General features: G+C 39.8%; 1 protein-coding gene across 15 annotated transcripts in view; it reads left to right on the top strand.

Annotated features, from left to right (window-relative positions):
• CADPS2 (calcium dependent secretion activator 2) overlaps positions 1-25,777 on the top strand; it is a 563,191-nt gene that overhangs the window by 131,213 nt on the left and 406,201 nt on the right. For all 15 annotated transcript variants that reach the window (XM_068972950.1, XM_068972951.1, XM_068972952.1 and 12 more), the window contains exon 2: positions 13,294-13,407. In XM_068972950.1, the coding sequence (XP_068829051.1) occupies positions 13,294-13,407 (114 nt within the window). The remainder of the gene's footprint in view (positions 1-13,293; positions 13,408-25,777) is intronic.

Below are 25,777 nucleotides of genomic sequence, written 5' to 3'. Positions count from 1 at the left end.
GAGGTAGTATGGCATTTTTTTGCTGGCTAAATTTTGTAAAGTTAAGGAAATGTGAAATAATCTTCATTGTTAAGGGAATAATGTAACCCTTGCATTTTTGTCCCCAAGTACATAGTATAAATGCAGTAATCAGTATGAGTTAGTTTATTTGACATTTTTAAAGTTGTTGCAGCTAAGAGTTCTGTCCTAGGTAGAGACAGAATTTTGTTATTTCTTAGGCTGGATGGCATCACCGACTCAATGGACATGAGTTTGGGTGAACTCTGGGAATTGGTGATACACAGTGAGGCCTGTTGTGCTGTGGTTCATGGGATCACAAAGAGTCGGACACGACTGAGTGACTGAACTGAACTGAGGAAAATTGTGTTAGGCATTACGAGATGTTAGTTGATTATTTTTTATGTGATTTTTGATTCAGGTCTCCTTATTGGAAAGGTCAGGACAGAACAGCAGAGCTAGTTGACCACATGGTAGCTGTCCTCTACTCTTCTTGCTTAACAGACTTTGGATTTTATTCAGATACACGGTTTCTGAGGAATGGATGCATGAATCATTTCTGGCCTGTGACCTGTGGGGGAAAATTTTTTCTCCTCCCTCTGTCTCATTTTCAGAATGGAAATATTTTCTTCTATCCTTCCTTATTGTTGCATGAGGATGCCTTGCATAGATTTGACGTAGATTTCTTTGGAGACAGTAAATCTGTGAACAAGCAAACACGAGGAGGATACAGACTTAACTGATAAGGTTTGGGTCCTCCATGACTTTATTGAGTCACCAAGTTAACTGACTCTGGAACCCTCTCACCTTTGGACTTGTTGAGATATGTGAATAATCCTTCTTATTGTTTAACAGGCTCTTTTGAGTTGGGACTTCTTCAGCTCTCAGTCAAACGCACCCTCACCAAATTAATGAAGTAGACTTCATGTTTTTCTTAATAGATTCTACCATGCATACATATGTCAGAAGGATGGGTTCACAAAGATGACAAGCTGAAAATCCCTTACTTTCCTTGCTAGTCTTTCTTTTCTTCTTTAGAGAGCCATTTCTCATCCATGACACCCCTCCTTTAGAAAGAAGGTAAAACTGCAAACATTTCTGGGGAAAGCAAATTTATATCATGTTTTCTTCTTTCAAAAGAAACTATCTCAGACTACTTACTATCTACTGGAAAAGGCCATTCTGTGGCTTGGAGCTGGTCAGTGTGTCTGAGCTGTTAGGCCAGCCTGTATCTACTGCTGAGCCTGTCTGAATTCTTTAAAATGAGTGTAAAATCACTGTTTCTTGCAAATATGTCTCCAGCATGTGAAACTTTGCGATGAAATACCAGATGGTTCTCAGGCACAAAGTTCTTCCTGCCTGAGAACAATATCCTCTGCAAAACAGAACCATTCACACTGCAGCTCGACAGAGAAACCCTTTGCCTTCCTTCAGGCCTCACCGAGTCTGGCCACGAACTTATTGGACACAGAAACTTTCTTGGAATTCTTTTCTAAGACTGTTTGTTCCCTCTTCGTCATTCAGTTTTATCTCCGCCAGTGTCTTCTGTCGTGGTTGTGATGGGATACATTCCCAGAAAAGCAGTAGTGAATGGTGATATTTTCTTCCACTCTGGATTTTCTTCCTCTAGATAAATCCATAATCAATAAACATTTTCCTTAGTGGGGAAAGGGGACATATAGGGGTAACTGCCATTGATGTTTAAGGAGTCTGCACCTTAGCAAGGAGAAAGCCATGTGAAGCAATTGATACATGTGTGTATGATGGTGCAAAAGGGACAGAGAGGATGGGATGACTTAATATGAGGGGAGCAGAAGGAAGCTGATTTCTGGGAGGTTTCATCTGAGTTATGTTCATAAAGGATGAAAGGATATTCCAGGCAGAGGGAAGTGTTTTCAAAGGCTCAGTAATATGGAGGAGAATGATGAGATGTTTGGAGGTAAAGGGGAAGACGAAGAGCTTTTCCTTGCCTCTTCAGTCTGATCAAATCACTTTTGGCTTTCCTAGCTTCTGATAGCCCTGTCTTGACATGAGTATGACGAATGGGATTTGGGGAGTTCTGGAAGAAACCCCAAGGTTTGCCAGTGGCTAAGAGCATGCCAGTGGATGTACCTGTCTCCGCCCCCAAATTATATGAATTGGACCACTTTATCCACTTCTCTGAGTCTGTTCCCTCCAATTTTAAACAAGGAACCCACCTTGATAGAAAGTTTAAAGTAATCCTTGTAATGAGGTTAGAAACCTTGTAATGTGCTTGCTATGTATAAGTAGTCAGCTAGTATAAGGTACTGGGTAGTAAATTACACAATAGTTTTGGTCAGGGGGAAATTAAATTGTCTCAAAAAGGCAGTTCCTTCATGATGTATCTTGACATAATTCACTAGTGTTATTTGTAGGAAACCATTGGCTAGAGTTTGAAAGATGGCTCATGGCAGACTGTTCAAACTTTGTCGGACTATAAGGTAGCAAAACTTATCCTGAACTATTTCCTATTCCTACTATTTTTTCATAGTAAACTTCCAAAATTGCATGTTTGAGGAAGCCTTGTTGATTTTTGTCAGACCTTAATGGGGGAGGAAGAGACTTTTAAATAGAGTAAGAACATCTCAGAGTGGCTCCTAAGGTTTCTCTTTGAACTTTCTACCCTGCCTCCTACCTCCAGCCCCCAATTCAGTTCAGTCTCTCAGTTGTGTCCGACTCTTTTACCCCATGAATTGCAGCATGCCAGGCCTCCCTGTCCATCACCAACTTCCGGAGTTCACCCAAACTCATGTCCATTGAGTCGGTGATGCCATCCAGCCATCTCATCCTCTGTCGTCCTCTTTTCCTCCTGCCCCCAATCCCTCCCAGCATCAGGGTCTTTTCCAATGACTCAACTCTTCGCATGACATGGCCAAAGTATTGGAGTTTCAGCTTTAGCATCAGTCCTCCCAAAGAACACCCAGGACTGATCTCCTTTAGTATGGACTCGTTGGATCTCCTTGTAGTCCAAGGGACTCTCAAGAGTCTTCTCCAACACCACGGTTCAAAAGCATCAATTCTTTGGCACTCAGCTTTCTTCATAGTCCAACTTTCACATCCATACATGACCCCAGTTATCTCTAAATTGCTTGACTGCACCAGATTACTAAAGCTGTTATTATTTATGGTGATTGGTGTATTAGAGTTTTCTAGAGACACAGGCCCAATAGCAGATTATATGGGTAAATAAAATACAGGAATTGATTCAAGCATTATGAAGGCCAGAATGTCCCATAGTCTGGCCTCTGCAAGCTGGAAAAGTGAGGAAGGCATGTTGTATCTTTAAACTTGAGTCCAAAGACCCCAAGAACCAGGAGCTCCAATGTCTATGGGCCAGAAAAGATGGACCTATCAGCTCAAGGAAAGAGTTTGTCTATTTCATTGTATTCAGCTTTCAATGAATTACATGATTTCTGCCCACATTAGTGAGGGTGGATCTCTTTATCTGGTCAACTGAATCAAATACTAATCTCTTCTAGAAACACTGAGTAATATACACTCAGAAATAACTAGCAGCCATCTGGGCATCCCCTGGTCCAGTCAAGCTGACACATAAAAGCAATCATTGCCTTTGGTTTTGCTTTTGATGAGCTTATGTTATAAATGGGGACCTGTGGAAGACCCTACAGATTGTGGAGTATCCTGAATACAGACAGCAGTCTTAAGCTAGAGCTTGTGCTCTTAACAACTCACTCTAGTGGCCCATTATATATTGTTGTTCAGTTGCTAAGTGGTGTCCAACTCTTTGTATGACCCCATGGACTACTACTCCATGTCCTTCACCATCTCTTGGAATTCGCTCAAACTCATGTCCATTGAATTGATGATGCCACTCATCCATCTCATCCTCTGTCACCCCCTTTCTCCTCCTGCCCTCAGTCTTTCCCAGCATCAGGGTCTTTTCCAGTGAGTTGACTCTTCACATCAGGTGGCTAGTGTATTAGAGCTTCAACATCAGTCCTTCCAATGAATATTCAGGGTTTACTTCCTTTAGGATTGACTCCTTTGATCACACAGCTGTCCAAGGGACTCTCAAGAGTCTTCCCCAGTACCACAGTTCGAAAGCATCAATTCTTCGGCACTCAGCCTTCTTTATGGTCCAACTCTCACATCTGTACATGACTACAGGAAAAACCATAGCTTTGACTATACAGACCTTTGTCAGCAAAGTCATGTCTCTTCTTTTTAATCTGGTGTCTAGATTTGTCATAGCTCCAAGTCATTTATAACCTTGTTAATTGATGAAGTGAGTGACGATAACTATGATAGGCTATTTTCTCACCCACTGTGGTGGTTTGAGGCACTATTTCAGTAAGTAATTAGTGCTGTTTTCATCCTCAAATTGCTTTTAGTGTAGAGGGGACTTTGAATAAGTGAATACATACAGGAATGACATACTTCTTATTGGGAAAAACAATGTGTGGCTATGAGGGAAACAGGATAATATGGAGGTTGGAAAGAATGTACCCTTTAGATCAAGATAATGGTTGAGATTTTACTCCATCTCTTCCTAGATGTGCAGTTAGGCAAGATGCTTAACTTCCTCATTTGTGAAATGAGGATGAACTTCCTAAAAGATTTAGGGGCATTTAATGAGACATGTGAAATGTGCTCAGTATAATGCAGCAAGGAAATTCATAAAATCATGGATTTAACTTTCCTAGGTTCTGTGTTCACTAGAAGCTCCCCTCCCCCAAGACCATCCCCTGTAATGACTTGTAATCTTGCTGGGGCTTGAATTTGACTAGGAGGTCAGTGAGAGTGTGGGTGGAAGTCATATTTAGCAGCTTGGTAAGCCTCACCTGGGGCCCATTGTCCACCATGCAATGGATTTTTCTGCTCTGTACTCATCACTTAGTATACGTGTTATTATAAAATATGTTAAAGCAGTAATTGCAAACCTGGGGCTTTTAAAAGTCCCCCATTTCAATAACTGTGGGACCAGTAAAACTCAGTCTTGTCCAAATAACTTTATTTTTAGGCTGCCTCAGGCACTTGGAGTCTGGTACTCACTGTTCACTGGAGCAAGTTCACTGAATGAGGAGTTTTTCATATAATATAGCATATGGAAAGAATATTTTGGTTTACAGTGAATGAAGATAAGCTTTACTAGCCAGGGATAGTAGTGCTAGGGCATTGCCTTCTTGATGGGGTATCTCTTTGAGATTTCTAGCAGTTAGGATTTGGTTCAGCCATATGACCAGTTAGCCTGCCCCAACTCCCCCAAAAGAGTGATCTGTTTGTGTGTGTGTGTGTGTGCTAAGTTACGTCAGTCATGTCCGACTCTGCAATCCTGTGGACTGTGGCCTGCTAGGCTCCTCTGTTCAAGGGGTTCTCCAGGCAAGAATACTGGAATGGGTTGCATTCACTCTTCCAAGAGATCTTCCTGACCCAGGGATTGAACTCGCATCTCTTACATCTCCTGCATTGGCAGATAGGTTCTTCACCACTGGTGTCACCTGGGAATCCCAACTATTCATAGAGATGTTCATTTCTTTTTCATATAAAAGGAAGTGGGAGGTGGCAGTCCTGGGTTGTAATGACTGCTCAGTATTGGGGAGGGGCTTAGGCTCTCTTTATCTTGTTGCTTCGCCATCATCTTGGGCTAAGTGACAGTTCTAGTTAGCAGGTCAAATTTCAGCCAGTGGAAACAGAGCAAAGAGGCAAGGAAGGGCTTGCTTCAGCTATTCTTTATGGTTTCAGGAAGTCACACACAGTTTTGCCTACATCCCATGGGCTTTCATTTAGTCACTTGAATATGTCCATTGTCAGGTGAGGATGGTATTTGTAGTCTTAGTTGGGCATATTCACGTATTCACATGTCTGAAATACCTGCAGCGATCGAACAGAGTGAGAAGTCATTTGGTTCAGTTTAGTCGCTCAGTCGTGTCCGACTCTTTGCGACCCCATGGACTGCAGCATGCCGGGCCTCCCTGTCTATCACCAATTCCCAGAGTTTACCCAAACTCATGTCCATTGAGTTGGTGATGCCATCCAACCATCTCATCCTCGGTCTTCCCCTTTTCCTCCTGCCTTCAGTCTTTCCCAGCATCAGGGTTTTTTTCCAATGAGTCAGTTCTTCAGATCAGGTGGCCAAAATATTGGAGTTTCAGCTTCAACATCAGTCCTTCCAATGAATATTCAGGGATGATTTCCTTTAGGATGGACTGGTTGGATCTCCTTGCAGTCCAAGGGACTCTCAGGAGTCTTCTCCAACGCCACAGTTCCAAAGCATCAGTTCTTCAGCACTCAGCTTTCTTTATAGTCCAACTCTCACATCCATACATGACCACTGGAAAAACCATAGCCTTGACTAGACGGACCTTTGTTGGCAAAGTAATGTCTCTGCTTTTTAATATGCTGTCTAGGTTGGTCATAACTTTCCTTCCAAGGAGTAAGCATCTTTTAATTTCATGGCTGCAGTCACCATCTGCAGTGATTTTGGATAGGAAATTGTTAACAGCAGTGACTCCCACAGGATTGTATAATGTATGAGATGGGCTGGAACTCCTTTGTTACTCTGTTCTGACAGGCAGTTTGGGGAAGTCTGTTCCAGAAACCTAGCAGGCTATTTTTCCAGTGGTTTTAAGTAAATCTTTTTGGCAGAGTGTCCATAGCAAAGGAAAAAGCAAAACCTGTCCCATAATCTCCAGCTAATAATCCCATAATCTTTTCCTTCATCTCATTAACGGGAGTTAAAGCTATGCCTTTGTGCATTTCGGAGACCATCTTTGCCTGGAATAAACCCTTTTACCTCCTTGAAGAGTGTCTTTTTTTCTCCTTGATTTAAGATTTTTGTGCACACCCACCACTGCCACCCCCCGCCTCCCACCCCCGCCACTGGTCACCTGCCACTCTGCTGTAGAGTCTGCTGGTGGTCTCCTTCACTCGCCAGGAGGTCAGGCAGTGCCTGCCGTGAGTGCTAACACTCATGATGAGGGCTGCAGGTCAAGGCAGGCTCACACAGTGGTGGCTGTCCAGTTCCTGAGAGGCATAATGGTTGGGCTCCAGCTACAGTCAGGATTTGGGCTAATGCTTCAGTTGGTCATGACTTAGAATGAAAAAGCTAGGATATAATTTGAACAGGGAGAAAAATAAAACCTAAAAACCCAAAAAAGACCCAACACTCTAAGCAACATACACCATCTCTGAACTCTACAAGTATTTTTTCTGAGGCCACCATTATTACAAATAAATTATCACTGCCAGCCCAGATTTATAAAACTTAGCTGTTACTGTTAGTATTGTAAGTGTTCTTTATATAAGGCTGATTTCTAGCAAGGATATTTATATTCTAGTTTAGTTTCATATAACAAGCTCTTCTAAATTCCCATTAAATAATTTCAGGTGGTCATTTTTTTTTACTTTTGAAAAATATTCATTTTTTAGTAAATAGACTAGTGTGAAGACAGTCCATGGATGAAACTAAAATATAGGCTGACAAATAAAACCGGCTGCCCTCCAAAATGTTAATCGATTATGTCAAATAGGAGGTATGCATATGACAGGTTTCCCCCTTTGCTTAATTCTGAACTGGTTTTTATAATTATCTGAAGGCTGCAGATAGCATCTTATTATGTTAGTGTTCTAACAACTGGGAGGGTTCTTTGGTCATGGAGTGAAGGAATCAATTCTAAAGAAAAAAAATCAGCTGGAACAATGGATCAAGTCAATGGAGTTAGGATGAAACATGGCTTGATGAAGCATTAGAATTTTTGTTGATTAAAAGCACGATATCAGTCAGTTGATGTGACTGCCAGGAAGAGTTCATTTGTTTTCATTTGAACTAATAGACACAGAGTGCTTAGAATGTGGGAAGTGTTTCTCCCACTTGTCTGTGTTGGTCACATGACCCTAGGATAATCGTGATCAGTCTACTGAATATATTTGAGGAGGGACATTGCTGTTCTAATGAGTATCGTGATGTTGTAGTGCTCAGAGTCCTTTCTTATATTTAGTATTATGTAAGTAAGGTTTGCTTAACTAGGTAATGCTTAATTTACAGACAAACTGAAGAGTACTCTTAGGATGTTGGGGGAACTGGGAACGTATATTCTAGAGTTTAATTCTAGGATAGAAGTTAATTCTAGTGTTTATTCTAGTACCTGTCTCCAATTTCCTGAATGCCTGCATTGAAGAAGAGAAGTAACCTTTAATTTGTTTGGTCTTAGATAGTATAGAAGTAGGATTTATGGAAGGCACAGGGAAGCAGGTTTTTTTCCTTCATCAGTTCAGTTCAGTCGCTCAGTCATATCCATATCTTTGCGACCCTGTGGACTGCAGCGAGCCAGGCTTCCCTGTCCGTCACCAATTCCTGGAGCTTGCTCAAACTCATGTCCATTGAGTCGGTGATGCCATCCAACCATCTTGTCCTCTGTCATCCCCTTCTCATCCTGCCTTCAATCTTTCCCAGGATCAGGGTCTTTTCAAATGAGTCAGCTCTTCGCATGAGATGGCCAAAGTATTGGAGTTTCAGCTTCAACATCAGTACTTCCAGTGAATAATCAGGACTGATTTCCTTTAGGATGGATGGATTGGATCTCCTTGCATTGCAAGGAACTCTCAAGAGTCTTCTCCAACACCACAGTTTTTCCTTCATAGCTGTCTAAAATTAAAATGAGCTTCACAGTGAGGTATAAAGGTAGCATGTGTATGTGTGTGTCTATTTTAGTTTTAATAGGCTCAAATGGAAACTGAGCAACTACTTGATATGGTAATGCATTAAGTAGACTGTTGAGTACCGTGATTGTTACAGTTTTTTCTGTTTCTTTGAAGTTCTCAACCTTGAAATTAAAAAAAAAAAAAAAAGAAAGGTGTGGGGGATATACAGTCAAGTTCAAATCTTACACCTGAAAGGAGAAATGAAAAAAAGTCAATTGGTTTGTTCAGCCTTTCTGCACGATGATCTGATTTAAACAATGTGCAGGGGGTTATAATTGTTCTGAGTTTAAAACTGTGTTAAGTGGCTATTAAAAGTTAATTTAAAAGGAAAATTAACTAAAATTTGAGTATATAAAAAGTATCCTGTGATTTAAAACTTAAAATGAATAAAATGATGCAAGTTGAAAATTTTTTTCATCCTTATTCTCCATATGTCCAGTGTCCAAGGACATCTTTCTTTCATAGTTTCCATGTATGGAAACAAATACATGTTCTGATTTTTCAGAATAAAAATGGGAGTGGTGGCTTATTTTACGTGCTCTTCTATATTGTTTCCTTTCCCAAGATATTTTGAAGATCTTTTCATATCAGTACATAGGAGAACTTGGTCATATTTTTTTCATAAAGCTAATAGTATTACCACTGTTTGGATGTAGTGTTATTTACATGGCAGAAAGTGAAGAGGAACTAAAGAGCTTCTTGATGAGCATGAAAGAGGAAAGTGAAAAAGCTGGGTCAAAACTCACATTCAAAAAACTAAGATCATGGCATCCAGTCCCATCCCTTCATGGTAAATAAAGGGGAAAAAAGTGGAAACAGGGACAGATTTTACTTGTTTGGACTCCAAAATCATTGTGGATGGTGACTGCAGCCATGAAATTAAGATGCTTGCTCCTTAGAAGGAATGCTATGACAGACTGAGACAAGAGCATTAAAAAATAGAGACATCAGTTTGCAGACAAAGGTCTGTACAGTCAGAGCTATGGTTTTTCCAGTAGTCATGTACACATGTGAGAGTTGGACCATAAAGAAGGCTGAGCACTGAAGAATTGATGCTTTTGAACTGTGATGCTTGAAAAGAGTCTTGAGAGTCCCCTGGACTGCAAGGAGATCAAACCAGTCAATCCTGAAGGAAATCAGTCCTGATTATTCATTGCAAGGACTGATGCTGAAGCTCCAATAATTTGGTTACCTGATGTGAAGAGCTGACTCATTGGAAAAGATCTTGATGATCAGAGAGATGGAGGCAAATGGAGAAAGGGGCAACAGAGGATGAGATGGTTAAATAGCATCACCTACTCAATGGACACAAATTTGAGCAAACTCCAGGAGATAGTGAAGGACAGAGTAGCCTGACAAGCTGCAGTCTATGGGGTTACAAAGAGGCAAACATGACTTAGTGACTGAAAAACAGTAATTTGTGAAAAGTTGGGTTGTTGGCTTTTTTTAAATTTTAAGATACTCTGGGTCTTGAGGGGGTGGGAAGTGCTACTGTGCAGAGCTGAAATTGGTTAAAATTAACTACAGTTTTAACTCAAGCCTTCCTTGTCATGTTTGAAAGCCTTAAAGGGATTCCAGAGTTCCAAAATATTTACATCAGACACATACTGCCAATGCAGTTGTTGTTTAGGTGGGAGACAGATTTCTGGTGCTTCCTATTCCATCATCTTCCTGAATCCTTCTGCTCTCATGTAGACTTCAGTTGGAAAAAGAAAAATGTAAATTGTTAGGCGTGCTTTCATAACTTGATTCATTTCTCTGAGTGTATCCATTTAGTCTATCTTTCTATTGGCTTAGATTCTTGTCAATTTCCAAGATATGTGTGTTTGAAAATTAGTTCTTTAGGATGAGTTGCAAGTATTTTTTTTCCTGGCGTTTTTTTCCCTCAGTGATTTTGTTAACGCTAAATTTATTTATTTAAAAAAGATATAATTGACCTATACTATTTGTAAGTTTAAGTATATAATGTAATTATATGACACATATCTATGTGGAAAAATGATGTTCACAATACTAAATATATTTTTAATGTTTATGCAGTTAAATTTAGGACCTGTAGATTTTGATTCATGGTTTAAAAAAAAAAACTTTCTTATATCAGTGTTTAAAGGAATTCTCCCATTTCTTTATACATTTATGGTATAAGAAATTATAGGTAATTCATTTGGGCTGTAACCTTGTGTTATGGTTCAATCTAATTTTTTTCTGCATGGCTACCTAGTTATTTTAACACCATTGATTGAAGAAACCATCTTTTACTACTGATTTGAGGTGCCATAAAGGTATTTTATAATATACTTCTAGTTGTATTTGAATCTGTTTCTTGGGTCTATTACATTGGTCTCTATCTATTGATTTATAATACAGTTTATGTTGATAATGCAAATAGCTTTTTGGAAACTCTGCTTTCTGCCTTCCCACTGCTAGATTTTAAATTGCCTTTTTCCCTCCATATCTCTTTTATATGGAATTGTAGACCTTTTCTCTGTGCTAATAAAGTATCCTCTGATTGTTCGTATATCGTTATAATATAGCCATCATTTTATGCCTTAAATGTAACTGCAGTAATTTTTATCTATAAAAAAGTTGAACCCTAATGCTCTGGCATGTTTTGTGAAGGACATGAGCATTGTTAAAGAGTTTCTAAGAAGATGGTTTCTGCAAATCTCCTTTTCTCCATTCCTATTCAGGAATGTTCCATGTCGTAATCACCAGAACATAACTCATTGCAACAATGGCTAAACCTAAACACTGGCAAACTAGAAATTGCAGAGATTTAAAGGAGTTCCTAAAGAACAAATGCCTCTGATAGAAGAAAACTGAATAAAGATACCCCAGTTTCTATGTTTTGAATAATATTTATTTCTCAAATGAGGGAGATGGGACAAATGATCATTGACATCCTCTCCAGGTCATTGTCATCCCTCCCGAGTCCCTTTCCACTATATTCTGAATACCTGGACACTTGGTTTGCAAATTGAAGCCCTCCTTGGTGGTTCCCAGTGCTTGGCAACTAGAGCGCTATCAGTGGTCTCGCTCTCAGCAATTGCTATCCTCCTTCCATCTGGTCCCTTTGGTGAACTGTTGTTTAGAGAGGGAAAGGCATGGGCTCAATTTGCCTCGCTAGTACACACACACACACACACACAGTACCTCCTTTCATTCTCTGTACATTATATAGAAATGGAGAATGTAATATGATGTTGATATTCCTGCTTTCCAGCCTGGTTTAGCTTTCCCTAAAATGAAGAAGATAAACTGAAAAATGGAATGCTCTTCTCTCTCCACTGCTCAGGACAAGAGGTTTTTTACACTGGAGCACAGTAGGACGCTTCTTTATCAATTTGTTACTACCAGCAGCAGTTTTTTCCACAGGCTGTTAGACTCCTAAATAAAACCCATGTTTTGAAAGAGCATGTCTCTCCGATTTGAATGGCATTTTAACAAGCCTTTTGAACAGCTTTAAACTTACTTCATATCAGCCTTCTTTTCGAAGCCAAATCATCCCAGTTTGTTTAGTCTTTCTAATCCTTTAATCATTTTGTCTTCGGCATGTTTCCAAATGCTTCACAACTCTCCATAGAATCCAGAACTGGGCTGAATTCTTTTAACAGTCTGATGAGGATGACTGAAATGGAGAGATCACTCTCTTCCTGGTCCCTATATATGTAAGGATTTGTTGTTTTCTCTGCAAGACTATATTCTGTCTCCAGTTAAGCTTTAAAAATATAAATTATATATATGTTTGTGTGTGTGTGTGTGTGTGTGTGTGAGCTGTGTTTAGAGCGGCCACACGGGCTCCTGCTTAGAAGGGACCCATGCCAGGTTGAATGTTTTTGCTGCTGTCTTGAAATTAGTTTTTTCAATAAGGGGCTCCTCGTTCTCGTTTTGCAGTGAACTGTAGAAATGAAATAGCTGCTTCTGCTTGTAGTTGATGACTAGAAGATGTGGTTAGTAAGTCATGGTCCGTGTCTAACCTACCGTCTGTAACCATGGTAGATAGCCCCAGGTGAGCAAACATGGTTGTAAACTTACACTCCTCTGCCTGAGTCACTGCCTTCCCCTAGCCTGCCTGGAGATGCACTCACTGGCCCCATTGCCTCTCTGTTCCCCTCCTCATCATCCCTTTATCTCAGCTCAGGCACTGAGGTGTGTTTTTTCATGATAATCCAAGCTTTTGGCATCCAACAGATGTCCTTTCCAGAGAATTCTTTCTCTGAGTCTCTCTGTCTTTCCTGTCATGTTGTGTTCAGAGCTGTTGGTTGTCCACTCACCTCGAGTAATTCTTATCCCTTCTGTCCTCTGTTCAGGACAGCTGGCAATTAACTTCTTATTTGAATTTTAGATTTTTTCCCCTTTCTCTGCAAAGAGATTGGAGTGTAGTAATCACAAGAATGCTGTTTGGGGCAGAAATTTGGATTCCATTTTCAGTATCGGGTATTTCAAAGTTCATGGGGCAATAACTTACAAGCTTTTAAAAACTGACCCATAAGTGAATTCTGGGCATCAAGTCTTAGACACACGTGGCAAATATAACTCTTAAAAACCGTTATGTGTCATCAGTTAGCTAGTTTTTTTGATCTGATTCCTACCCCCCTTCTTTTTTTCTTACAGCTTAACAAGCAACAGTTGCAGTTACTGAAAGAACGGTTCCAGGCCTTCCTCAATGGGGAAACCCAGATTGTAGCCGATGAAGCATTTTGCAACGCGGTTCGGAGTTACTATGAGGTGAGTTTGAAGAGCTTTGTTTCTGGCATTCTGATGTCTTTTAAAAGATGTTTTTAATGGCTTCCCGTTTTAAGAAGCTCACACATATAATAGGAAGGCTGTGAGTTTGCAGCCTTCCTTGAAAGCATTGTTGATTCTCTTTTGCAATTTAAAAACTAATTCCACAGCCTGGTTTTGAGAGATAAACAGAATTGGAAATTATTCAGATCTTTTGTGGAGAACTAAGCTGTTTAGAAAAATCTTCTGGCACTGATTGATAGAGCTGAGCTTAGTTATCTGTGGGTCCGCATGTCTAATTTATCCTTTTTAATCAGAATCTCAATAGTAAATTCCTATTTTAAATAGCAGTTAATAAGCCTTTAAATATTACTTGCTAATAGTACATGAGCCATTCTGTTCACTAAACTTTTTATAATAATTAAAGCCAGTAACTAATTTTATGAGGATGAATGGAACTCTTTTCCTGACAGAGAAATAATACTACGATCCCAACTTTCTCTTTCTTCTGATTTTAGTTTGTGACTCATCAGGAATTCTCTGTGGATTTCCTATGGGCATCAGTTTTCACACAGGGTCATTAATTGCTTCAGTGAATGGCCAGTAGTTTTACTAAGAGAGTTTCCTTTTTTTCCCTAAGGACTTCAGAGTCATTTTGGGCATGGACTCCTTCCACTGTGCACGTATCTACACCTCTCAACTGAAGAACAACATGTGAAGGCGTATTAGGCTAGACAGATGAAAAATGTAGAGGTGCAATGTGTCTGAACTTTTCTGAGGTAGGGAAATATCTTTGCAAGAATAGCAGAGTAACTGGATGTACAGATTTTTGTGGTTAGTAATTAACTGATGGTATGTGTGCATCACAAGTTGCTTAATGCAACTCTAGGGAGGTTTATGTTTAGTTCAGTTCAGTCGCTCAGTCGTGTCCGACTCTTTGCGACCCCATGAACTGCAGCACACCAGGCCTCTCTGTTCATCACCAACTCCCGGAATCCACCCAAACTCATGTCCATCGAGTCGATGATGCCATCCAACCATCTCATCCTCTTCGTCCCCTTCTCCTGCCCTCCATTTTTCCCAGCATCAGGGTCTTTTCCAATGAGTCAGCTCTTCGCATCAGGTCGCCAAAGTATTGGAGTTTCAGCTTCAGCATCAGTCCTTCCAATGAACACCCAGGACTGATCTCCTTTAGGATGGACTCGTTGGATCTCCTTGCAGTCCAAGGGACTCTCAAGAGTCTTCTCCAACATCACAGTTTAAAAGCATCAGTTCTTCAGTGCTCAGCTTTCTTTATAGGCCAGCTCTCACATCGATACATTACTATTGGAAGAAACATAGCTGTGACTAGACGGACCTTTGTTGTCAATGTCTCTGCTTTTTAATATGCTATCTAGGTTGGTCATTAAGCGTCTTTTAAATTCATGGATGCAGTCACCATCTGCAGTGATTTTGGAGCCCCCCGAAATAGTCTGTCACTGTTTCCACTGTTTCCCCATCCACTTGTGATGAAATGATGGGACCAGATGACATGATCTTAGTTTTCTGAATGTTAATCTTTAAGCCAACTTTTTCACTCTCCTTTTTCACTGTCAACAAGAGGGTCTTTAGTTCCTCTTCCTTTTTTGCCTTAAGGGTGGTATCATCTGCATATCTGAGGTTATTGATATTTCACCCAGCAATCTTTATTCCAGCTTGTGTTTCTTCCAGTCCAGCATTTCTCGTGATGTACTCTGCTTAGAAATTAAATAAGCAGGATGACAATATACAGCCTTGACGCACTCCTTTTCCTATTCGGAACCAGTCTACTGTTCCATGTCCATTTCTAACTGTTGCTTCTTGACCTGCATACAGATTTCTCAGGAGGCAGGTCAGGTATCTGGTATTCCCATCTCTTTAAAAATTATCCATAGTTTGCTGTGATCCACATAGTCAAAGGCTTTGGCATAGTCAGTAAAGCAGAAATAGATGTTTTTCTCGAACTCTCTTGCTTTTTTGATGATCCAGCAGATTTTGGCAATTTGATCTCTGGTTCCTCTGCCTTTTCTAAAACCAGCTTGAGCATCTGGAAGTTCACTGTTCACATACTGTTGAAGCCTGGCTTGGAGATTTTTGAGCATCACTTTGCTAGCGTGTGAGATGAGTGCAATTGTGTGGTAGTTTGAGCATTCTTTGGCATTGCCTTTCTTAGGGATTGGAATGAAAACTGACCTTTTCCAGTCCTGTGGCTACTGCTGAGTTTTCCAAATTTGCTGGCTTATTGAATGCAGGACCTTCACAGCATCATCTTTTTGAATTTGAAATAGCTCAACTGGAATTTTAGCACCTCCACTAGCTTTGTTCATAGTGATGCTTCCTAAGGCCCACTTGACTTCACATTCCAGGATGTCTGGCTCTAGGTGAGTGATCACACTGCTGTGATTATCTGGGTCATGAAGATTTTTTTGTATATTTCTTCTGTGTTTTCTTGCCACCTCTTCTTAATGTCTTCTAATTCTGCTAGGTCCATCCCATTTCTGTCCTTTATTGTGCCCATCTTTGCATGAAATGTTCTGGTTTGAATATTGTCCTATAATATAATAAGAATAATAAAGAATTTTGATTTTGAAATTAATTCAGTCTTTTTCTTCAAAGTTAGTAGCATTATTAGGGGAAAAATGTCGACCCAAGTGTCTAAACCACCTAACTGGGCATACTTGATAGAGAGGAACCACAAAAGGAAAAGAAGAAAGAAATGGCAGGTACACACTCAGTTGTGTAATGAAAGTTAGCAGTAACAATCTTGGTAATTTTATAACTGCTAATTACTATTAGATTCTGTAGTACCTTCATCTTCTTTTCTTTATAGAAGTTTTCTTTTTTTTCTGCAAGCTCCCCTGACCCCCAAAGTAACTCACTGTATGGAGGAAGACATAAAGTGGACAGTAGTCCTACAAGTGTTTTTTTTTTTTTTTTTTTCCTAGCCATATCTTTTCCCCCTGTTCTGTTTTTCCATTTAGGAGACTTCAGCTGATTCTGTGGATGGATAAACATAGGTTTATTGTAGTATGTTACTTTCCAAGTTGTTTTTCTCATCAGATATTGGCTTCTGTTTACAAAATTCAGGTGGACTTCATCCAAATGTAACCAGTGACAGTATGATTTATAACAGATAGATGGAAAAGAAAATGGCCTTTCCTTTTTAGATTTCCGAAAGACAATATATAATTGCGTACTAGCTGCTTTCAGTGTAACAAACATTCAAGTTCTATTATGGTGCCAAAAATGAATGTTGTAATCTTCTCCCCCACCTTTTTGGTGGGTTAGCTTTGTTTACAACTTTTCAGAAGTCAGTGAGTGAAAGTCGCTCAGTCATGTCTGACTCTTTGCAACGCCATGGACTACATAGTCCATGGAATTTTCCAGGCCGGAATACTGGAGTGGATAGCCTTTCCCTTCTGCAGGGGATCTTCCCAACCCAGGGACTGAACCCAGGTCTCCCACATTGTAGGTGGATTCTTTACCAGCTGAGGCACAAGGGAAGCCCAAGAATACTGGAGTGGGTAGTCTATCCTTTCTCCAGCAGATCTTCCTTACCCAGGTATCTAACAGGGGTCTCCTGGATTGCAGGTGAATACTTACCAACTGAGCTATCAGGGAAGCCCTTCAACAACGTTTGGACAGGATGTGCATTTTTCTGATTACTTCCATTAATTTATGTTCTCTTCCGGTTCCTGAGAATGGATGAGAGTTAGACGTGTTTAATTTTTAAAAATTACCAAAGTAGTATAAAGTAAGTCTTGCTCCCATCATTACCACGACAACCACTTGCTTTTCAGATTTTCTGCTTCTATAATGATACAAATGGGAATTCCTTCTGTAAGGGGAAAAAACACTCTTAAATGTGAAATCACAAATCTCATATTAAAGGGAAAATTACTCATTTTCATGCCAAAATATTAAGCTCTATTTTTGGCACTTTTTCCACAGCTTATTGTGATCCACACAGTCAAAGGCTTTGGCATAGTCAATAAAGGAGAAATAGATGTTTTTCAAGAACTCTTGCCTTTGCAATGATCCAGCAGATGTTGGCAATTTGATCTCTGGTTCCTCTGCCTTTTCTAAAACCAGCTTGAACATCTGGAAGTTCACGGTTCCCGTATTGCTAAAGCCTAGCTTGGAGAATTTTGAGCATTACTATACTAACGTGTGAGATAAGTGCAATTGTATGGTGGTTTGAGCATTCTTTGGCATTGCCTTTCTTTGGGATAGGAATGAAAACTGACCTTTTCCAGTCCTGTGGCCACTGCTGAGTTTTCCAAATTTGCTGACATATTGAGTGCAGCACTTTCACAGCATCATCTTTTTGAATTTGAAACAGCTCAACTGGAATTGCATCACCTCCACTAGTTTTGTTCCTATTGATGCTTTCTAAGGCCCACTTGACTTCACATTCCAAGATGTCTGGCTCTAGGTTAGTGATCACACCATCATGATTATCTGGGTCATGAAGATCTTTTTTGTACAGTTCCAGAAAAACATCTATTTCTGCTTTATTGACTATGCCAAAGCCTTTGGCTGTGTGGATCACAATAAACTGTGGAAAATTCTGAAAGAGATGGGAATACCAGACCACCTGACCTGCCTCTTGAGAAATCTGTATGCAGGTCAGGAAGCAACAGTTAGACTGGACATGGAACAAGAGACTGGTTCCAAATAGGAAAAGGAGTACGTCAAGGCTGTATATTGTCACCCTGCTTAATTAACTTCTATGCAGAGTACATCATGCGAAATGCTGGGCTGGAAGAAGCACAAGCTGGAATTAAGATTGCCGGGAGAAATATCAGTAACCTGAGATATGCAGATGACACTACCCTTATGGCAGAAAGTGAAGAGGAGCTAAAAAGCCTCTTGATGAAAGTGAAAGAGGAGAGTGAAAAAGTTGGCTTAAAGCTCAACATTCAGAAAACTAGGATCATGGCATCTGTTCCCTTCACTTCATCGGAAATAGATGGGGAAACAGTGGAAGCAGTGTCAGACTTTACTTTTTGGGGCTCCAAAATCACTGCAGATGGTGATTACAGCCATGAAATTAAAAGACACTTAGTTCTTGGAGGGAAAGTTATGACCAACCTAGATAGCATATTCAAAAGCAGAAACATTACTTTGCCAACAAAGATCGGTCTAGTCAATGCTATGATTTTTCCTGTGGTCATGTATGGATGAGATTTGGACTATAAAGAAAGCTGAGTGCTGAAGAATTGATGCTTTTGAACTGTGGTGTTGGAGAAAACTCTTGAGAGTCCCTTGGACTGCAAGGAGATCCAACCAGTCCATCCTAAAGGAGATCATTCCTGGGTGTTTATTGGAAGGACTGATGCTGAAGCTAAAACTCCAGTACTTTGGCCATCTCATGCGAAGAGTTGACTCATTGGAAAAGACCCTGATGCTGGGAGGGATTGGGGGTATGAGGAGAAGGGGACGACAGAGGATGAGATGGCTAGATGGCATCACCGACTCGATGGACAAGAGTTTGGGTAAACTCCAGGAGTTGGTGATGGACAGGGAGGCCTGGCGTGCTGAGATTCATGGAGTCGAAAGAGTTGGACAAGACTGAGTGACTGAACTGAACTGAACTTGGCACTTTTATTGTATATTTTCATTTTGAAACACTTTATTCTGGGATTCAGATGTTTTCTACATCAATAACACTTTTAACTCTTTAATAGAAGTATTGTATAATATGATTGTTAAGAGAATTTTTAAAACATTAAAGAGGAGAAGTTTCTGCAATGCTAAAACTGCTCTAAAAATAATCACTATTAAGAAGGGAAGTGTTAGTTGCTCAGTTTTGTCCAACTCTCTGCAGCTGTACAGAATGTAGCCCAACAGGCTCCTCTATCCAAGGAATTCTCCAGGGAAATATTCTGGAGTGGGGTAGCCACTCCTTTCTCCAGGGGATCTTCCCAACCAGAGAATTGGGCTTCCCTGGTCGCTCAGAGGTTAAACGTCTGCCTGCAATATGGGAGACCTGGGTTCGATCCCTGGGTTGGGAAGATCCCCTGGAGAAAGAAATGGCAACCCACTCCAATATTCTTGCCTGGAGAATCCCATAGACGGAGGAGCCTGGTGGGCTAAAGTCCACGGGGTCGCAAAGAGTCGGACGTGACTGAGCGCCTTCACTTCACTTCTCCTGCACTGCAGGCAGATTCTTTACTGTCTGAACAACCGGAGAAGCCCTAAAATATTAAAGAGGACATTGAATAATGCCCTATTATTCCAAAGCCTATAGACAACTCAAACAGTTTGTTGTTTCTCTTTTGTATATATGAAACTGGAATTACTTCTTCTTTTTTTTTTTATGTATGTCATGAGCATTCTTTAAATATTCTCTGTGAGTATGATTTTAAGTAGCTGTGTAATAGACCATTGTCTGCCTGTGTCTCAACTTTATTTTTAGACACTTAAGTTTTCTTAAAGTGTTAAAATAAGTGCTGAGATGGTCATTTGTATTCTTACATAAATTCATCTTTGATAAATTTCTGCAAGTGGTATTCCTGGATGATGGAAGATAAATATTGGCTAAACTCTTATACAGATTAGCAAATAGTTCTCAAAAGTATTAACAGTTTTTGCTACCATAACCGCATATGAGAGTGCTGTTTTTTTTTCCCCTTTCATATTCAGTATTATCATAAAATAAATGCCAACTGATTTTTATTTTACTGTTAGCAAAGTTCAGCATTTCCATACCAGTCATTCGTATTTATATCTTTCTGAATTATCTGTTCATGTCCTTTTTGTCCATTTGGATTTTCATCTTTTAAATACTGAATTACAAGTGTTCTTCATACATTAAGATGAATGTTAATCCCTTTTTATACTGCAGTTATTTTCAGAGCCTACCTCCCCCCCCCACCCCCCCATTTTGCAGTTTTGTTAAGATACTTTACCTCTGATCCTCATTTGTTTCCTGTTCTGGTAGAATGAAAGACATATTCATATTCCAAGTAGAGACTGTACCACATTTCCTTTCAATTCTATTTTCTTCATAAATTATTCATGACAGTGGTTTGCATCATGCTTTTCATCCTCTCCTCATTCCATCTACAGCCCTTCTTGGATTAGTAACTCTCAGGGTAGAATCAGTCAGTCAGTTCAGTCACTCAGTCGTGTCCGACTCTTTGCGACCCCATGGACTTCACCACTCCAGACTTCACCAACTGCCAGAGCTTGCTCAAACTCATGTCCATCGAGTCGATGGTGCCATTCAACTATCTCATCCTCTGTCGTCCCCTTCTCCTTGCCTTCAGTCTTTCCCAGCATCAGAATCTTTTCTAATGAGTCAGTTCTTCACATCAGGTAGCCAGAGTTATTGGAGCTTCATCTTCAGCATCAGTCCTTCCAATGAACACCCAGGACTGATCTCCTTTAGGATGGACTTGGATCTCCTTGCAGTCCAGGGGACTCTCAAGTGTCTTCTCCAACACCACAGTTTAAAAACATCTATTCTTCAGCACTCAGCTTTCTTTATGGTCCAGCTCTCACATCCATACATGACTCCTGGAAAAACCATAGCTTTGTCTAGATGGACCTTTTTCAGTAAAGTAATGTGTCTGCTTTTTAGTATGCTGTCTAGATTGGTCACAGCTTTTCTTCCAAGGAAGAAGCATCTTTTAATTTCATGGCTCTAGTCACCATATACAGTGATTTTGGAGAAACTTTCACATCTCCAAAATGAAAAGGACAACAACAACAACAAAGAGCAGGGCTTTATACTATAGCTCCAGGACTAAGCTCCAGGCCATGGTGTTTGAATTTTTATACGCATTTATGTCGGAAAAAAATCTGTATATACTACTTCCTAGTCTAGAGCATCAGGGAGCTTGACTCTCACTGTTAGTTTCTTCCAAAGAAATTGGGAATGGCTGCCTCAGGTTCGGACTTCCTGCTGCTGCTTAGTCACTTCAGTCATGTCTGACTCTATGTGACCCTATGGACTGCAGCTTGCAGCCCATGAGATTCTGTCCATGAGATTCTCTAGGCAAGAATACTGGAGGGGGTTACCATGCCCTCCTTGAGGGGATCTTCTCAACCCAGGGACTGAACCAAGCTTCCTGCACTGTAGGCAGACTCTTCACCACTAAGCCACCGAGGAAGCCCTGCCATCTTCACATTACCAGCAGTCAATTTCATATCATTCCTTTTCTTCTACCTACTTTCTTTCCCTGATATTATGCCCTGTCCTTTAATATCTATTTAAAAAATAAATACAGTTGCTTAAAAGTTGATTTGTGAAAACTGAGAGTCTTTTAAGTCTCTTTTGCTTTGTTTTTTGTAACTACCTTTTTTAAATTAAAAAGTACCACCCAAGGGTCTTAGTTTTTTGTGTATGCCAAGATAGAGGAGGAAGGGCTGGTAGGGTTGGCATTTAAATATTTTGGTGGCAGCTTTTTGTTAGCACTTTACTTTGGGATGGAAAGATTTACTGTTTATATTCCAAGGGCTATTTGACCTGTTGAAATTTCTTTTGAACTCTGGAAAAAAAAAATACCATGAAAAAGGCTATTTTTTCAGAGTGAATTGATGATCGCTAAGTAAACCAGGATTGGCATCCTGTGTCAGGAGGGTATGAAGAAAGGTCATTGCGTTCACACATGAAATCCAGTAACCAGTAATGAGAAGTGAGGGTTTAAATTTTCGTGCAGCTCTGCAGATCACATTGTGTGTGTTATTTTTGATACTGGCCGTCTTGTTTCACATCACATTTTCTTAAATTCTAAGGATGGCATTTCAAATTAAGTATTTGAAAATGTCTGAGATTCCTGTTTCTATTTAGGATAGCTTGTTTTTTTGCTGCCTGTCTGTGTTTTGTAGACTTGCCTGCGTTCTTGACACTGTCCATTTTGTGAAGACCTGATTTATAGATTGTAGAATTTGTTGTTTGAGATAGCTAAGGAAATCTTGTTGGAGCATTTTTTTTCTCCTTTCTTCATGTATTTTCAGGAGAAATTGAGATTTTTTTCCCAAGCCCATGGAGTGAATTTTTGTGGCTCAGGACATGTTTTAGTCCTTTGTTAACTAAATCTTTTCTTCTGCATCTGTGTTTTTATATAAGGGTATTGTATCTTTATAGTGGATTATGTGTTAGTCGACCTAGTACAGATTTCAAGTTTGGTTGACGATATGAAAGTTAAACCCAAGCCAGGTCACCACAAAGGGCAGAAGCACTTCCTTGTCTTATTCTGTAGTCCTCAAATCCAGTGGGCAGAAGCTCAAGTGTGAGTCTCCGTATAGCCAAGGTAGGGTATACCATATCTGTGGTGCATATTTCAGTACTGTGCTACAAGCGTTTCTGACACCATGATTCAGGAAGTTTCGACATACCTGGCCCTTCATAGACCCTTGGCTCTTTGAATAAATTCAGAGCACAGTGGTATCCTCCTTCAGGGAAAGTGTGAGGTTGGTGATTGCAAAATCTCTTCTGAGCAGTCACACTTCAGCTTCCTGATGAGTAAGCTGTTTGGTCACAGATTACTTCTTATAAGATTTCTTTCATTAAAAGGGGAAATGCTCTTTAACTTTAAATGTCTTCAAGAAGTTGCTTAGTTTCATTTATTTTAAATTTTCCTGTAACCATAAGGTTAAGTAAAATTTCTTTGAAGAACTGTATTCGGCAAATGATATTTTATATGGAATTTTTACTTTGGTATCAAACATTCTTTCTAATTTTAGAATTAAATTTTCCATTTGTTACTTTGAGCATTGTTCAGCTTATAAAAGTTTTCAGGGTAAATGTGCCTATTTCCTTGACTTTATGACCCTGAAAAAATTATGAACTTTTTTGCTTATTTAAATGTCACTGTTAAGTATCTGGTGGCTCAGACAGTAAAGAATCTCCCTGCAATGCAGCAAAGATACAGGTTCGATCCCTGGGTCAGGAAGGTCATCTGTAGAGGAAAATGGCTACCCTCTCCAGTATTCTTGCCTAGAGAACTCCTTGGACAGAAGAGCCTGGTGGGCTGCAGTCCATGGGGTTGCAAAGAGTCGAACACGGCTGAGTGACTAACACTTCACTTAGTCAAAGATATTTCTTCTGCTTTTTTTTTTTTTTTTCTGTTGGACTTCTGTCTGTAAAGATTTTTGTCTTATCTTTGGTTTCAGGGGTAAAATCTTGAGAGGAACCATATGTATCCTTGTTAGCACAGTCCCAGTAGGTGCTAGACTCACCTTTTATATTTAAAGGTATATATTTAAAGCTTTTTTCTCACATAGCCATAGTTTAGAGTCTTGAAAATAAACAGGTAAAATATGCAAGACTGTGATTATCTCAGATAGTCATTGATCATCTGTTCCTTAGTACAGTTTTGGTTTAGCTTATATAATACCTTCAGAATACTTGTTGAAAGCCTGTTTTCATTTGATACCCCCATGAAACACGCTAAGACATAGTCCTGAATATTTAGCATTTTACTATTGAAACAACTTTTCTGTTTTTCGTCACTGGAGGAACTCCTAGAATGGAGAATCTTGTTTTCATAAAGAGGTGCCCCTCTTTTGCATCCAAATCCTGGTTAGAAATGGGAGTTTTAGTTAAAAGTGATTGAGCTAATGAGGTAAGAATTGGTGTCCTGAAGGAGGACAGCTATTTCTTAAAAATGTAAGCTGTTCAGTAGGTGCCTACTATTTTTAGCTGAAAGTATAATGTCATTTGTATGCATGTGTACCATAAACTTTCAACCATCCCTTCTGCATGAGGTGCTGGTGGTATCTCCAGGTACAAGGGTTATCCCTTGCTCCTAAGGAAGGTGATAGTCCCTTAAGGGTTAAGGCACATTCCCGACATTCTAGCCGTGGTGTGAGAAGGAACCAAGATGAGTGCTACAAGAGGAATAGGGCTGGTTTCAGAGAGAAAGTGATGAGTTGCAGTATACAGCTGATGTTCCTAATCTAGGTGGAATTCAGAAAATCTGTGAACTCCGATGGACAAACATGACAGCTTTAATTTTCACTAGGCTCTGACTGAAATTTAGTATTATCTTAGAATTAGGAATATAGGCAGCAAACCAGAGTGGTTCCAGCAGTATCTGTTGGCTTTATCACCAATCAAAATTGGTATATTTTGGTATCATAAATTTTATTGCAGCTGTCTTGATATACTGTTCATGTACATGAACTCCCCTGAAACTGGTACTCTTAAATCCCTTATTACATCTTGCTGATGATTTCTGAAAGATGCACATAAATTGCTACAGCACAAATTTGTTTTTAAAAATATTTTTATAACTGCAGTGAAACTGCTTTCCTTCATAATCCTATGAATTACTTTTATGCTATTAAAAGCGTTATTCTGAGAAGGTAGTCACAGACTTTAGCAAAATGCTAAAAAGTTCATGCTACAGAAATGGTTAGCTATCTCTGACTTAAAGGACCTGTGAAGACTTCATCAGAGAGGAGATGAGTTTAAACACAAGGGGGAGACAAGCGGAACAAAATCGTTTCTATCTGTGTTGGAATTCCGACTCTAACACTTCTCATCTGTGAGACTCTGGAACTGGGTCTTGTTGTTGTTAGTCGCTAAGTTGTGTCCTACTCTTTGCGACCGCATGGATTGTCACCTGCCAGGCTCCTCTGTCCATGGGATTCTCCAGGCAAGAATACTGGAGTGGGTTGCCATTTCCTTCTCTGGGGGATCTTCCCAACCCAGGGATCGAACCTGCATCTCCTGCATTGCAGGGAGATTCTTCACCACTAAGTGACCAGGGAACTTGATATTGCTGCTCTTCATTTTCTTCATCTTTAGTACAGATTGATAATGTACCTGCTTCTCAGGATTGTTGATTAAACCAGTTAATGAATTTAGGTTGCTAAGCACAATGCTTAATGTGAACTGCTATTATTATTATTATGTGGCTTCTCCAATGGCCTTTAATCTCTACATGTTTTTCTACTTTTGTGATGTATTTGTCACACTGGAGTATATTTAATCTTCTATAAATTGCTGAGATTAAGATTTTAGCTTGACCACTTAGTTCTCAGTTCTAAAAGTTTCTATCATGTAGAGGAATTTAATTTCCTTCCTAGCTTACCTTTGTTTCTCATAAAATTACATGCAGGTCTGATACTGTATCATGGACAGAAGGTATTAAGCTAGTGGCAATCATAAATGAATATGTAGGGGCATTCAAAGGGAAAGAGATTAAATATACTTAACCTGTGTTCCAGGCATACTGGGAAGGGAGAAGGGAGACCAGTCTTCCTCTTTCTCCCTGTGCCTGGTAGCCTTTCTTTTTTTTTAAAATTGGCTCCTTTTCATACTTTGGTGTAATCACACATGATAGGCTAGGTGTGAACCTGGCCTTCCTTCTTTGGATAGCCAGAGAAGGATGATGGT

The sequence above is a fragment of the Capricornis sumatraensis genome, chromosome 5, assembly GCF_032405125.1.
Source record: "Capricornis sumatraensis isolate serow.1 chromosome 5, serow.2, whole genome shotgun sequence".
In the NCBI taxonomy this organism is placed as follows: domain Eukaryota; kingdom Metazoa; phylum Chordata; class Mammalia; order Artiodactyla; family Bovidae; genus Capricornis; species Capricornis sumatraensis.
The sequence above is the reverse complement of the archived record's forward strand: the minus strand, read 5'-3'. Positions and strand labels throughout refer to the sequence as shown.